The following is a 15,666-nucleotide window of genomic DNA, read 5'->3' as shown; positions in this document are numbered from 1 at the left end:
TGAAAAAACAGATTGACAGAGCCAGACGAGTACCCAGAAGTCACCTCCTACAAGACAGGCCCAACAAAGAAAATAACAGAACACCACTAGCTGTCACCTTCAGCCCCCAACTAAAACCTCTCCAGCGCATCATCAGAGATCTACAACCTATCCTGAAAGATGATCCTTTACTCTCACAGATCTTGGGAGACAGACCTGTCCTCGCTTACAGACAACCCCCCAACCTAAAGCAAATACTCACCAGCAACCACACATCACTGAACAAAAACACTGACCCAGGAACCTATCCTTGTAACAAAGCCCGATGCCAACTCTGTCCACATATCTATTCAAGTGACACCATCATAGGGCCTAATCACATCAGCCATACCATCAGGGGCTCGTTCACCTGCACATCTACCAATGTGATATATGCCATCATGTGCCAGCAATGCCCCTCTGCCATGCACATTGGCCAAACCGGACAGTCTCTACGCAAAAGAATTAATGGACACAAATCTGACATCAGGAATCATAATACTCAAAAACCAGTGGGAGAACACTTTAACCTGTCTGGCCATTCTATGACAGACCTGCGGGTGGCTATCTTAAAACAGAAAAACTTCAAAAACAGACTCCAACGAGAGACTGCTGAGCTGGAATTGATATGCAAACTAGACACAATCAACTCAGGGTTAAATAGGGATTGGGAATGGCTGAGCCATTACAAACATTGAATCTATCTCCCCTTGTAAGTATTCTCACACTTGCTTCTTATCAAACTGTCTGTACTTGGCTATCTTGATTATCACTTCAAAAGTTTTTTTTCTCTTACTTAATTGGCCTCTTAGAGTTGGTAAGACAACTCCCACCTATTCATGCTCTCTGTATGTGTGTATATATATCTCCTCTATATATGTTTCACTCTATATGCATCCGAAGAAGTGGGTTGTAGCCCACGAAAGCTTATGCTCTAATAAATTTGTTAGTCTCTAAGGTGCCACAAGTACTCAATTTCACCTTGTTCCTTCTGCATCCATGTGAATTGGAATGAAAGCAGTTTTCCATGTTGAGGCAAAATCTGGTTCTCCCCTTGGTGTATGCACATTCCAATCTTATCTCTACTAGCTGGAATTCCCCAGTGGAAGCTTAGCACAAATTAACTTAAACTTCCAGGAAGTGTGTTAAGGTAGTGCTTGTGTGAGGGATAACACTGATGGCTCTGAGTCTATCTGCAAGGTGACTGTAGTAGCTTCCTTCCCAACGACTTGGGAAGATTATCTTTAGGAGGTGAGAGTATTTGTCTCCATAGTCTCAGGGCTGGTTTACACTGAAAAGTTAGGTCGACTGATTACACTGCTCAGGAGTGTGTAAAAAGCCATACCTCTGAGCGACACAGTTAACATGACTTAACTCTTGATGTACACAGCACTAGACTGACAGTTACTCTGTCAACCTAGCTGTCGCCTCTCCACTAGGTGGATTAATTATGGTGATGGGAGAACCCTTCCTGTTGCCATAATGAGTGGGTACACTGAAGCGCTATAGCGGTGCCGCTGCAGTTGTGCCCCTGTAGTGTGTTAAGTGTAGATTAGCCTTCTGTCTTTGGCCCCTCTGTTGCCAAGGGAGTCAGTCAATGCCAATAGTGCTAGAGACATACCTGCTGTGAATTGGACTAAAATTGCAAGTACATAAGAACAGCCAGACTGAGTCAGACCAAAGGTCCATCTAGCCCAGTATCCTGTCTGCCGATAGTGGCCAATGCCAGTGTTTCAGAGGGAAAGAACAATGTGGTAATGATTAAGTGATCCATCCCCTGTTGCCCATTCCCAGCTTCTGGCAAACAGAGGCTAGGGAAACCAAGTAGATCAGGGGTTGGCAACCTTTCAGAAGTGGAGTGCCGAGTCTTCATTTATTCACTCTAATTTAAGGTTTCGCGTGCCAGTAATACATTTTAACATTTTTAGAAGGTCTTTCTATAAGTCTATAATATATAACTAAACTATTGTATGTAAATTACATAAGATTTTTAAAATGTTTAAGAAGCTTCATTTAAAATTAAATTAAAATGCAGAGCCCCCGGACCAGTGGCCAGGACCCTGGCAGTGTGAGTGCCACTGAAAATCAGCTCGCGTGCCGCCTTTGGCACGTGTGCCATAGGTTGCCTACCCCTGAAATAGATGATAGTTTTGGTCACTACCAGCCTGGATAAGATTTTATCCCATTACTAATGCTGAGGTCGCCCAATGCCTGCCTCACGGATCTTAATGAAAATATCATGTTAGCAAAGCTGTTGCTACTCTAAATGATTCCAGGTATTCTCTTAATCTGTCTAGTGCTGTGCATGATCATGTGGATGGCTAGTCTTGCTTCTCAGGTTGAGGGCTGAATGTGTACTGCCCTGGGCACCAGGGAGTGTTCAGCATGCATTTTTCAGGAACACCACCACCTGCACAGGCCTCCTAGCTCAATGAAAGTCACATGATGCAAACTGAGGAAAGGGGGAAGGAACATTTAAAAGAAAAAATTTTCTACTCCAGTGCATCTGCTGAGAATATAACAGTAATGTGCTTAAGGAGCAGCACAAGGAGCCTGCAGATTTGGATTTGATTTAGTATTTTTGCTGCAGATTTTCCTTTTCAGCAAATTGTTCAGTCTCTGTGCCTATTTCTTCATCTGTAAAATGAGGCTGATTATATTTGTCTGCTTGCTTGCTTCACGTGGATTTTAAGGCTAAATTTATGTCTGAAGTGCATTGAAACCCTTGGCTGGAAGATGCTCTAGAAGTACCAAATCTTTCCTTGGGGTCAGTTATCAGCATGAGGAAGGAGAGAGAATACCTGCAGCATCCACCACTTTATGTGAATAAACATTGAGCTTAAAAGGGTAAATGTCTTGCGAAGCTCATTCTTCAAAGGATAATGTATTACGCAAAAAAATCAGGAGCAGAATTCCTGCTCAGTACAGAGTTCCTTCTGCATGTGGTGAATTTTAAAGACTGTGGCTGGAGGAAACTAACTCTTACTGGGGCCGTCCATGATGAACTGTTGTTAGCCATGTCCCTTTGTCATCTTCTAGGTGCTCTGAATGTCAGGACCCGCTCACTAACTGGTACTATGAAAAGGATGGGAAGCTCTATTGTCACAAAGACTACTGGGGGAAATTTGGGGAATCTTGCCATGGCTGCTCTTTGCTGATGACTGGACCTGTGATGGTAAGGACTCTGCTATGCCTCTTTCTGCCCAGGTACCTGGTAATTGCAGCAGACTGGGGGTTTTAGTCTTAGAATTCAACTGTTGATATGAAGTGTTAAAAGTATGCACAATCTGCATCTTTTGGGATGTAGATGACCTTAAATAGGCCAACTTGTGAAGGAGGGGTGTGAGGACCAGGAGCATTTTGGGGAAGATGGCAAGGAGCTGAAATGCATAGAACTGAACAAGATGAGGCAACACACTTCCCATCCTGCCCCCAAGCTGTGCATCAATGAAAGTGATGTTCAGGGAACTGAGACTCTGTCGCCTGATACTCAAGTTCCTCTAGAGCAGTTAGCCTCATATCCAGTGAGGGGCTGCACTTTTCCTTGCCTTACAAAAGGCTGCAATTGTCAATTTGCAGTCTTATGCTATGTCTACACTACAAATTACTTCAGTATAACTTATGTCGCTCAGGGGTGTGAATAATCCATTCCCCGAGCGACGTAAGTTATAACGACCTAACACCAGTGTGGACAGCGCTGTCGGCAGGAGAGCTTCTCCTGTCGACATAGACACTGCCGCTCATGGAGGCAGGAGTTATTAAGCCAATGGAAGAACTCTCTCCCATCAGCTGAGAGCAGCAGTCTCACCTAAGGGCCCGGGGCCCTCTGGGGAGCTGTGAGCTGATTTCAGGGAAGCCAAGCAGGGTCAGTGTTAAACTCTCTGGGGCCCAGAGCAGAAAGCTGAAGCCCCATCGTGCGGGGCTGAAGCCCAGGACCCTGAATCCCACCACCCACGGCTCAAGCCGAAGCCTGAGCAATTTAGCTTGGTGGGGCCCTGGGCAATTGCCCTGCTTGCTACCCCCTAATGCTGGCCCTGTTTTTATATGCAGAAAAACAGTTGTTGTGGCAGTGGTGGGCCATGGAGTTTTTATGGCATGTTGCGGGGGGGGGGCTCGGCAAGAAAAAAGGTTGAGAACCCCTGCCTTATAGCATCTTCACCAGAAGTGCCACAGTGCTGTAGTGTAGATGTAGGCTTAGACTGAAGCATTTCTGAAGCTACATGATAAAATAGGACCATGTCTAAAAATGGCTTTCCAAGCCCTCTAGTGGCTGGCTGCAGAGCCACAGGCCCTCAAGCATTTCTAAATGATTGAGCACCTCTCGCATGCTCGAGTGTAACAAAATATTGTCCTGCCCCAAATATCCCACCAAAAAGGAAATCCTAACCCTCTTAAATCAATCTTTGCCAAGAATGAAAAGTATCCAATATTTAGGTAGGCTAAATAAAAGCAGTATATTGTGTACCAGCTAGCTAACGCTACTCTGGAGGCAGTACCGACATCTGCTAGTGAAAATAGTGCAGATGAATTCTCACTATTAATGGAATGTTTTCCAAAATTCCATCAGTAGGGAAGGGTCTCATGTAAGAACTATTGCAAACTATGGAATATGAACAAGCCAATTTTTTTTACTCATCTCTGCTTTCTGGTAGCTGGTGGAAGTAGCTGAATCTTGTGCATTAATACTAGTCTTGCAAAATCATCTCTCAGATTTATCAATTAAGGCTTAACATCTACTCTCACCTGTATCATAACTAGTGGGAAGTCTAATATTCGCTCAAATACTACTTTGCTCCAGGCTAATAAAAATTTAGCAAGACTACCAAATATATGGGGAGGAGGGGTACCTGGGCCACATTCAGTGTCTTATGTTGATGCCCTTGTTTCAGAACAGTGTATTGTAACCAAGGCACTGAGGGAGGGGGTTTAGGAAAGGCAGGATGGATTTGCATTGCTCTATCCGGTATTTAACGTTGCTTAGTCTTGGAGTCCATGTAGACTTACTGTTAGTAGGTGCAGTTATTGCTTCCCCAAGCCCCTTTTTAACAGTGTTCCCTCCGTGATCAGAACTTCCTCTGCCTGTCTGTGTAGGTGGCTGGAGAATACAAGTACCATCCTGAATGCTTTGCTTGTATGAGTTGCAAAGTAATCATTGAAGATGGAGACACGTATGCGCTAGTACAACACTCCACACTCTACTGGTAAGATGGGGCACAACACTCCATTGCTGTCCTGCTAAAATGATCCTGTGGTACTGTGCGCTCCATTGCCTGCTGTACGTGCAAATCACTTCCCCATTCTGTCTAGTGGGTCTGTGTGGTTTAAACACAAATGGATGTTGAAAAATTGGAGAGGGTTCAGAGAAGAGCCATGAGAATGATTAAAGGATCATAAAACATGCCTTATAGTGATGGACTCAAGGATCTAAATCTCTTTATCTTAATAGAGAAAAGGTTAAGGAGTGACTTGATTAGTCTATAAGTATCTGCATGAGGATCACATTGAATAATGGACTGTTCAATCTAACAGAGAAAGGTACAATGTGATCCAATGGCTGGAAGCTGAAGCTAGACAAATTCAGACTGGAAATAAGGTGTAAATAGTGAGAGTAATTAACCATTGGAACAATTTACCAACAATCGTGGTGGATTCTTCATTCCTGACTATTTTTAAATCGAGATAAAGTTTAGAAAAACATCCTATGTGTTCTAGGAATTATTTTGGGGAAGTTCTATCATCTTGGTTTTACAGGGGATCAGATTAGATGAACACAGTGGTCACTTCTGGCCATGGAATCTATGAATCTGTAAACACCAGAATGGAATGATCAAGTGCATTTCTAGGGGTCAGGGAGCACTGCTTGAAGCCTTGATAGCTGATGATGATAGCATTGTTCCAACCTTTTAGGACAACAGGATCCGGCTACATAGGTTTGCAAGAAGGGATGGGAAATGGCCAGTGACTCTCTTCTGTTCTTTCTGTAGTGGAAAATGCCATAACCAGATTGTGCTGACGCCAATGATAGAAACTCTCTCCACGGAATCTCTGCGTGAACAGCTACCATACACACTGACCCTCATCTCTATGCCTGCAGCCACTGATGGCAAGAGAGGGATCTCTGTGGCTGTCGAAGGTGGCTGCTCCAGCTACGCCACCAGTGTCCAGGTGAAAGAGTGAGTATGAAGAGGCCGTAATAGCTGCATTAGCTGTTCACAATTCAGTAATTGTGCAGAGGTATCTGGGCAAAGGAAAGTGGGAGCTTCTGACTAACTTTTATTTCTATGAGATTCTCTCCAGTTGCTGAAATGGAATTTCTCATTCAGTGACCACATGTGGTAGGAATGAGATGCAAATGAAACCACGAGTGTTTCTTGGCTGGGCAGTCTTTTGTTCTCCTACATTGTTATGGCTAACTTAAACTGAGATTCAGGGCAGGGATTCTCCACTGCCCAGAAATCACTTATGGGATTATAGCAGTAACAAATAAAGAAACTAGTTACCTTTCCCTATGGCTTGGCTACTGTTTGTGTCCTTTTCCTGTGGGTATATGAGAAGGTCCTTTATTCGCCAAGCTTTCTGAGGTCTTGGCACCTCAGAGAATGCTTGCCATCACAGCTTAGTGTTATCTCACATTAGCAGACTGAGAACACTTCACTTATTTCTGGATCCTAAAAGTGAAGAACACTTGCTGGGAAGTAGCGATCCATTGAACTTCTGATAATCTGTGTTTAGGCGGATTCTCCAGCATGACTCTTTCCTTTCATTTAGAGTCAACAGAAGACATATTAGCCCAGATGTCCAAAATGCCATCCACTCTGGAGACCGGATCCTGGAAATCAATGGAGTCCCTATTCGCACATTACAAGTGGAGGAAGTAGGTATAGTTTTATCTTGAGTAATCCTGCAGTCTATACTCCAGACTGATTTCCCCCCTTTCTCCCCCCCCCATGTCCCTTCTACCTTGGGACTTTTTTACAATCTTCTCCCATAGCAGTGCCTATTGCGTGGGGCTGTAATGCTGTCATTGATTTGTACTACAGAACAATCCACTGGCTGTGAATGCAAGAATAAGCTTTTGCTGCCTCTTAGTTTGGAGTCAGCATCTAAGTTCCATTGGGGAGGGGAAGGTGGCAGCCGGGAGAGGGCAAATTAGGAAGCAGTTTAGAATAGGGGAGGTGTACATCAACAATTGGTAGGTGGTTAAGGAAGCCTGGAGTGCAGGTTGTCTCAAAGGGAAGGAGTTGGACCAAGTGACTGAGTTGAAGGCAGAGTACATGTATCATCAGGCAGACCTGTTTTGAGAGAGGACAGCTGCCAGGCATGGTCAAGTGAGACTGTATCTAGAAGCTGTGTACGGTGTAGCAAGCGACAGATTTGTCTGCATTTACTATATTAAATGCTTTATACAGTTAATCACATTCAAGGTAACTCGGTGCACAATATTAGGCTACCCTTTCGGTCGCTAGACAAACACTTTTTGTCTGCTGTTGGTGTTAGCTAATATCTTGAGCCTTCTCTTCTAAAGCAGAATAATTAGATCTGGGTTTAGACAACTGGGTAGCTTTACATTTCCCTTATGAAAGTGTATTGATCAGCGTTAGGCATGATCTACATACACTGAAGAAAGCAAGTCCAAGAATAATGTGGCCTCATTCCAGAAAAATAGTGATCTGGGTCTCTTGTTGCTGATCAGAGCAGAAGAGTATCTAGCTAGAATGAAGAGCTACATGTTACTAGATTGTGAGTGGTGTGGTGGATAGTTAGATTGTGTGCAGCTAAACCACAGCCACAGTGACCCGATTGAGGCACTGTAGATTCTAGCCTGAAGGACATTCAGGTGGCTTCATGTTTTTACAATGGTCCCCTTCAAAGGCTCTTACCCTGCCCTTGGATTTGTGTTCAGGTGGAGGACCTGATTCGCAGGACAAGCCAGACACTTCAGCTGCTCATAGAACATGACCCTGTCTCTCAGCGACTGGACAGACTGCGTCTGGACTCCAGGCTCCCCACCCATGTAAACACCACCACCACCTCACGCTCCATTTCCTCATTGGACATTAAGGGGAATCTGGAAGGAACACTGAACCGGCGCTCCCTCAGGTACCAAACCCTAGGAAAACTGCACTGCGGCTAGTGCTTCTACAGCAGCAGCTGCAAATCTTCTGAGAAACTACTGTTTTTTCCTAGACTATGAGAATACCACCACGGCCTGTCACCTCTCATCCAGCTGTGCGTGTTTTAGCGTGCCCTAGAGCCTCGGCTGTACAATGCACAGTCTTGCAATTGCAAATGACTGAGTCATGGCCAAGCCAAGCCTGGAATGAAGCATTGCCCAGGAGATGAAGTTGCAGATCCCTTCAGTCATTCTCTATGGACTCCCCTTCGGGCTGGCTTGTTTAATAGTGTTTAGACTGATAAATAAAGACTGAATTGTGGGCTCTAAATCTGCTAACCACTTGAAATAAATTGAAAAGTCAAAGATTTCTGCCAGACTCAGATGGCTGTAGTGAGAGCTTACCCCTCAGGGACTGACCCCTGCTAAGTGAGGCTTGGGTCTTCAGTGTTAGAAAACCTGCCCTCCCCATACTGGGGTCCTCTGTGCCCCACCAACTTCCTTCATCTTACAAAAATTGCAGATCATCCAGTATCACTTCCCTGACACCTGAATCCGTTGCTCAGAATGATCAGGAGTTCCTTGTAAGGTGGAAGTCGGAATCCAAATGGATAGAGATGTGCTGCTGTGGAGGCTGGCCAGCATTGACATTGCTGTTGGCTCACTCAGGAATTTAACACCGGAAGTGACTCTGCAGCATTGGGTACATGCTGCAGCACCTTCCACATCTGCAGAATTGTGGGAAGCTAGTGAGCTAGATGGTTACTAGCATGCACTCATTTAGGGTAATAGACCTTCCTTGCAGCTGACCTAATCTTCCAGTCACTTTCACTCTCCAGGCGAAGTAACAGTATTTCCAAGTCTCCTGGACCCAGCTCCCCAAAGGAACCGCTCATTCTGAGCCGTGACATCAGTCGCTCTGAATCTCTGCGCTCCTCCTCCAGCTATTCCCAGCAGATCTTCCGGCCCTGTGATCTGACACATGGTGAAGTACTCGGGAAAGGATTCTTTGGACAAGCTATCAAGGTGAGTGGGCAAAACCATGACCCATGAACTTACTGCCAAATTCCCAAGTTACAGGATATACCTTCTACAGAAACTTCCAAACATCACAACAAATCAAGTGACTTTTATTTCCTTCCCAGTAGCGTGCTGGGCCTGGGAGCTTGACTGTCTGTTTTATCATATTCACAGTTCTCTCTTCTCTTGTACTCACTCAGCTTGAGTGTAGCTGGTATCCTGGAGAGATGGCTTACATTCTGCTGAAGAGTTTCTTTCCTGTTTAAATTGCAGCCTGTCTAACAAGCATCTTGTGTGCTGAGGTGTTTGTATATAACCAGAGCTGCAGAGTGAATGGGTCACACCTCTGTCAAGGGGACAGGGGGAGGACTCACTGTTACATGAAATGTCTTCCTGAAGGTGCCCACTCAATCTCCCAATTCAGTATTGTGAAGTTCCCTCAGTGCAAGAGTCTGTGCTAGACAGACTGGGACTTATAAGGGATCCAGTGACAGTTACTGTGGTAAACTGTTTAACAGTCAAACTCTACTCCCCCGAGTATTGACCACATCTGTGCAGAGGTCCCTTTGAGAACAAAAAGCTCCTGCAATAGTAACTCTACTTTTCCCTGTATTAACTGTCTGATCTTAACCATAGAGTGTGGACCCTTCAGGTGCTCCCTCCCTGGCATTCTGCATCAACAGATTTCCTCCCGACCCCCATAATTGGAGTTTCTGCAGTCTGCTCAGATGTCTGGTATTACTATAGCTGACCCTTGAGTCAGTTTCCTGAACACTATCTACCTTCCAAGGACCAGTGTGAGCTCTTCAGTACCCTGATCTCCATCCCACTATGCTGTGGGAATCAGTTTCTCCTTAACCACTGTTGTATCAATCCTCCTCCTGTGCTTCCTTGGGAATATGACAGTGTGCTCTGGGATTCATAGCGCTAAGTGTTCAATCTTTGATATGGTACTATACTAATTGGCATATTTCTTTTCTCTGCTCATAGACAAATAGCATGTCCAGGTAAGAAGAACCTTTTCCTCTGCCGCATGTCTTGCCATCTGCATCCCCGTGGGGTTAACAGCACAGAGGCATTTCCTCTCGTGTTGGTGCATGCACTGGGAGATAAAATCTCCTCAGTGAGTTCCATAACGGCATTGTTCTTAAGTTTGTTTGATCTACCAGCCTAAAGAGTCCATTTATTTGTCTTCATTACTTCCCTTCACTTCCCTTGCCTTTGTCACTGTGCTTTAGACACTTACACCTCTTTGCGAGAGGTGATGGCATACTGCTCCTCAGCACTCGGCTAATGTTTGGATAGGAGCAAGAGAAGGGATGCTGTATTGCTGCCTGGTCCTGTTATCCATGCCAGGTTTTCACACTCCACCTAGATCAGAGTAGCGCTGAATTCTACTGCTCACCTTTAGTGTGCACTGGTGTCAAGGCTGAATCCGGTCTTTCCAGTAGAGCGGTTTCCCAGATTCTCCGAGCTTGTGGTCCCTTTCCAGCCTAATTTTCTTTACAACACTTGTCCCCCAAGACCTTGAACTCTAAACATGAGCAGGTGACACTTTGTAGCCACAACATACCAGAAATTATTTAGTAAGCTTCACAAACAGAGGTGCAAAAAGGACCCCATCATTGTGAGACTGAGCCTGTTTTACTGATAGTTACTTTTGATCAGCAGTCAGTTGTTATGCTTTCTTTATAATTGTAATTTAAGTGAAGCTGGACTCTACATTTCATCCTCTTATCTATGAGAACTTCCATGGCTTCTGCAACTACAGCAGAATTACTCCTTCACAAACCCCCCAAATCTGAGCTCCTGGCTAATGTAAGTTTCAGGGTCTCCCAAAAAAGGCTTGTCTTTTAATAGCCAAGTCCGCACTGCTGAGTCTGTTTTTTGCATGATGGGACTTGGTTGATCCACTGCTTTTCTCTTTGGGTCACCAGGAGAATAGTCCTGCAGATGGATCTCCTGTTCCTCAATGCTGAGTTGAGGGCCTGAGGGTTTCTGCTGGGCTCTTCAGTTCCCACAAAGTGTGAAACAGGAAAGCTCTTCCAGTTTCTTCTCTGAGATTAAGACCAGTTTCCAAATGTTCTGTTGAAAGCTTCTACCCTGTTCTCTATGGACTGAACCTTTATCTTCTCTCTTTTGAGAGAAGAGGAGATCAGCTTGTTTAGGTGCCCAGAAATTTAAGCAAGGTAGACTCTCCCACCCAAGCTGAATTACTGAAGGAGTCAGGAGGAGAAGTTCTTCCAGAAAACCTGCAGTCATGCTCTAAATCCAGAGTCAGGCTGATTTCAGTGTGAAAGGAGTTGCTGATTAAAAGGCACCCAGATCCTCGCAGAGCAATGCAAAAAAAGTCAAGAATCATTGGATAAGACTTCAACAGCTTTCATGAACGACCTGGCACCGTTTTCAGGCATTTCAGAGCATGGTGGTGTGTGTGACACAGTGAAGCCATGAGGCTTTAGGTACTGTCTCGCATGTCGTCACCTTGGTGCCACCCTTGGAGATTGCAGTACACTTTTCACACCGAATGTGGAACCTTGACTGCTAGCTGTCACAACTAAACAGTCCCCAGTTGTTCATCTCCACCCAGCATTGCAAAGGAACAAGTTTTCAATAAGCCCATCAGAAACCTAGCTCTTGCTGAAAGCTACATGACAGCAGGGATATCTGTTGACTTGGTGTGAATTGCTTAGTTGTTCTTCTTAACCCATGAAAAAGGGAACCATCCTCAGTAATTTCACTAATACAGGCTGAAGTGGTTGGTTAAGGTCTGTGTGCATGGGGACCTGCTTTTCATGTTTAATTGTGCTTGTATGGTTTAAGGTAATTCCAGGCACACACAGGTGCAGGGTTAATACAGTTAGCAGAGGCTCTAGTAGCCTGCAGCACACACTCAGATCCTGCACTGCTTAAAATTGAACCACTAATGGGGGTTCTTGGGATACAATAATATTGTGGACTCAAAGGCCCACACCACAATGGGCCTTTTGTGAGTTTATTTCAACTTAAGAATCTTATGGGAATTTTTTTTTTGTGGCAGTTTCCTGCAACTCCCTGAACCTGGTCTGTCTGAATTTTCTCTCCTCTCCCTGGTCAGCGGTGGAGGGAGATGTGACCCACAGTTTGGGAAACCCTGCTCTAAAGCATCTATAGGTTTTATAGGGCTTTCTTTCCTACTGTGACAGTGTCTGTGTCCAACAGGTAACGCACAAAGCAACAGGGAAGGTGATGGTGATGAAGGAGCTGATTCGCTGTGATGAGGAAACACAGAAGACTTTCTTGACAGAGGTAGGAGCAAGATCTCAAGTAAGGCCAGGGAGCTAGTTGTGTGGGGGTTAGAGCTCCTCTCTGCCCCTTGGTAGTAATGCATACCAGTGATCTTAGCAGGGAAGCAGCATGTTGGGGGAAGAACGGACCTGGTTGAAAATGTATGTCACAATTAAACATGACTGACTTATTCAGAAAACGAAGATGACTTATTGAAAATTAATGAATAGGAAGTCTAAGAGGCACTCTGAGCCTAAGAGGCTATTTGGTTGAACTGTGCTTAGTGAATATAAGTGTAAAACGTAGGATGCATCCTGTACAGCGAGCTTTCAGTATAAAACATTAATAGGAAACAGCTGACTCCGAGACCAACATCTGGAAGATGTTCCACTTAGTTACAACAGAGAAGGGAATTTTTAAATCAACCTATTGAATGGCTGCCTTCCTCGTTCCCCAAAGTCAGGCTTCTCTGAAAAGCAGCTTCCTAAATACCCGAATGCGTCTCTTCTGGCCCTAAGTATGTCATACAGCACACTAGCTGCAGTGTGGAAGTCTTGTCAACTAAACCATAACCAGCCTAGGGGCTCTCCAGCCTGATCACTATCTTTCAAGAATCAAATAATAATGTAAACAAAGGAGGCAACAATGATCATTGAATTGTCTTAAAGTTGGGCTTTGAATGGACTTTCTTCTGATACCTCTGGGAGGTGCAGTGGGGCTCCACGGATGGTATGTGCCCCTTCTCTCCCAGTGCGGGGACCAGTAAGTAAAGCTCCTGAGAATCTCAGGAAGGCCTATACCAATCTTTCATGGGGGTGGGGGGGTGTTTCTGCCTCCACAGGTGAAAGTGATGCGCAGTTTGGATCACCCCAATGTGCTGAAGTTCATTGGTGTACTGTACAAGGACAAGAAGCTGAACCTTCTCACGGAGTACATTGAAGGGGGGACTCTAAAGGACTTCCTCCGCAATGCGGTGAGTAAATGCCTCCTGGAGCATGTATGGGCATCCTGATGGCTCTCTGGCCAGTGTGAAACAGATGCTCTGGCTACACAACACTGTCTTTCTGCTGCTGAGTGTCCACAAGGAGCCCAAAGAGCTGGATTATCATCTCTCCTTTGAAGCTGGTTCCTCCAGGTGAAGGGAAGCGTCCCCTGCTTTTGCCCATGCTGTAGCTGGCCTGTGGATAGAGCATTGTGCTCTCCAGGACTATATCATCTTTCTCCAATTCTAGCAGGAGGTGGCTGGCTAGTGAGATGAGACCTGATCACTCAGGAGTTGTCATTGTTTTGCAGGACCCTTTTCCTTGGCAGCAGAAGGTCAGCTTTGCCAAAGGAGTTGCTTCAGGAATGGTGAGTCAATCTTCTGTTGAGACTGCTCCTCCGGGATTCTGGGTTGAAGCATGGCGGGCTGATGTAATAGTATGTTCTATAATGGCCTGCAGAAGCTACGTGGTAGTTAGGGAAATACTGAGTGCTTATCCCAATGTTTTGAGGGGGTTAACTCCAAAGGATGTATTCACGAGACTTGCTCTAACGCTGCTTTCTGTCCCTCTGTTTCAGGCCTATTTGCACTCCATGTGTATCATCCACAGAGACCTGAATTCGCATAACTGTCTGATCAAATTGGTGAGCTCTGGAATATGGTCCTTCCTTTCTTTTCTCCTCTCCTCCCTTTACTTTACTTTTCTCCATGTAATGTTAGCTTCCATGGACACACTAGGCCTTCTGGTTACTCTCCCTGGCAGCGTGGAGACGACCCCTTCTTGTAAGCCTTCTAGCATGTATCCAGTTTTCATTTCAATGTCCCCATAAATGAAAGTTCCACAGCCTAATTTTTTACTTTCACCCCATTAATCCTGGTCACATCCTTGAGTCCTCTCCCATTTTTAAACCCTTTATACTCTGTTGTAGCCTCTTCCCCACTAGTTGTTGCCGAATTGAGCTATATACTTGGCTCTCCTAACCTTTGTCCATAAATTGCACCCACTGTCCCTTTTTGTTTCTTCTCTGATCATTCATTTTGTGTCTCTCCCTCTCTCTCTCTTTTAATATGCTATGAGATCTCAGCTGTGGGCTTCATTCCCTCAGCCCTGACTCTCAATGTCCCCTTAGTCTGAATAACGCGTCTACCTCTGGGCTGCAAACCCCAAGGTCAAATCTGAGCAGAGAGTTTGCTAGGAAAGACTTCTGGGTAGAATTAGATAAGCTGGATAGAGCCAAATGCATTATAGCAACTGTAAGAAAGTAAATGGAGTTAAAACTCCTCCTTCACTGCATGAGGACTCATAGGGTGAGTAAGGAGAGAAGACAGCCCATCTGGTCTTGTCTCCCTCTACCTCTTCCCCCTACTCCCTGGGAGACTGCTGGGCTCCCATGTTCGCTGCATTCTTCTAGCTAGCTGTAGGAGGCTTCCTTATTGCCTGCCTGCACAGCTGCTGCTATTGTTACATTGAATGTGCAGTTTATAAGTGACAGGAAATATAGCCACTCTGTGCTAATGAGTTACCTCTGGGAGGAGCTGAGGGGGAATCAGTTGTTTGTGATTAAATCCCTTGGCTAGGATAACACTGTGGTGGTTGCCGATTTTGGACTGTCTCGGCTGATTGTGGAAGAGAGAAAGAAACCCACCCTGGAAAAGCCATCTGTCAAGAAGCGAACTCTACGCAAGAGCGATAGGAAGAAGCGCTATACTGTGGTCGGGAACCCGTACTGGATGGCGCCCGAGATGTTAAATGGTAAGATGCTCATAGTGTGGCAGGTGAGGAGCCACCTCAGGGCACAGATGATGGAAACTCTGGCCGTTGGCAGCAATCAAATCTATTAGCTGCCTAAGGCTTTAGACCTTCTAATACACGAGCTTCTTTCTTGTCAACAAATCTGGTGGACGTGCTTTCCCTTGCACATCACCCCTGCTAAATTTCCCTGTGGCCAGTAACGTAAGCAGCAAGAAATGGGGAGCCCATTCCCGGGAGTGGCCAAGACTCTTTGGGAGGGGTAATGGGCCTATACTTGATATCATCCAGATGTTGGAGGCAACAAAACGAGGCTTGAAACAATGCGACTGGCTTTGAAATTAACTTGATTCTTATGTCTCTAACGTCCTTAGGGATGCAGTGAATGGGCTGTGCTTCATAGAAATGAAGTACAATAGAACTGTGGGGCAAACTTGTAATGTTGAGTGTTGGACAGACTAGAGGGGAATCCGGCTGTTGCATGGTTCCCCCCACCCTCGGAGTGGGGAGGGCAGT

The 15,666-nt window shown here is 45.3% G+C and overlaps 1 protein-coding gene across 2 annotated transcripts in view; it reads left to right on the top strand.

Annotated features, from left to right (window-relative positions):
* LIMK2 (LIM domain kinase 2) overlaps window positions 1-15,666 on the top strand; it is a 45,376-nt gene that overhangs the window by 21,959 nt on the left and 7,751 nt on the right. For both annotated transcript variants that reach the window (XM_024198011.1, XM_024198012.1), the window contains 11 exons: window positions 3,058-3,193; window positions 5,110-5,219; window positions 6,003-6,191; window positions 6,787-6,892; window positions 7,922-8,118; window positions 8,971-9,157; window positions 12,353-12,439; window positions 13,260-13,391; window positions 13,712-13,768; window positions 13,979-14,044; window positions 14,979-15,153. In XM_024198011.1, coding sequence (XP_024053779.1) covers window positions 3,058-3,193; window positions 5,110-5,219; window positions 6,003-6,191; window positions 6,787-6,892; window positions 7,922-8,118; window positions 8,971-9,157; window positions 12,353-12,439; window positions 13,260-13,391; window positions 13,712-13,768; window positions 13,979-14,044; window positions 14,979-15,153 — 1,442 coding nt within the window. The remainder of the gene's footprint in view (window positions 1-3,057; window positions 3,194-5,109; window positions 5,220-6,002; window positions 6,192-6,786; window positions 6,893-7,921; window positions 8,119-8,970; window positions 9,158-12,352; window positions 12,440-13,259; window positions 13,392-13,711; window positions 13,769-13,978; window positions 14,045-14,978; window positions 15,154-15,666) is intronic.

This window comes from Terrapene carolina, unplaced genomic scaffold (genome assembly GCF_002925995.2).
Source record: "Terrapene carolina triunguis isolate 2854851 unplaced genomic scaffold, T_m_triunguis-2.0 Scaffold790, whole genome shotgun sequence".
NCBI classification, from domain to species: domain Eukaryota; kingdom Metazoa; phylum Chordata; order Testudines; family Emydidae; genus Terrapene; species Terrapene triunguis.
The sequence above is the reverse complement of the archived record's forward strand: the minus strand, read 5'-3'. Positions and strand labels throughout refer to the sequence as shown.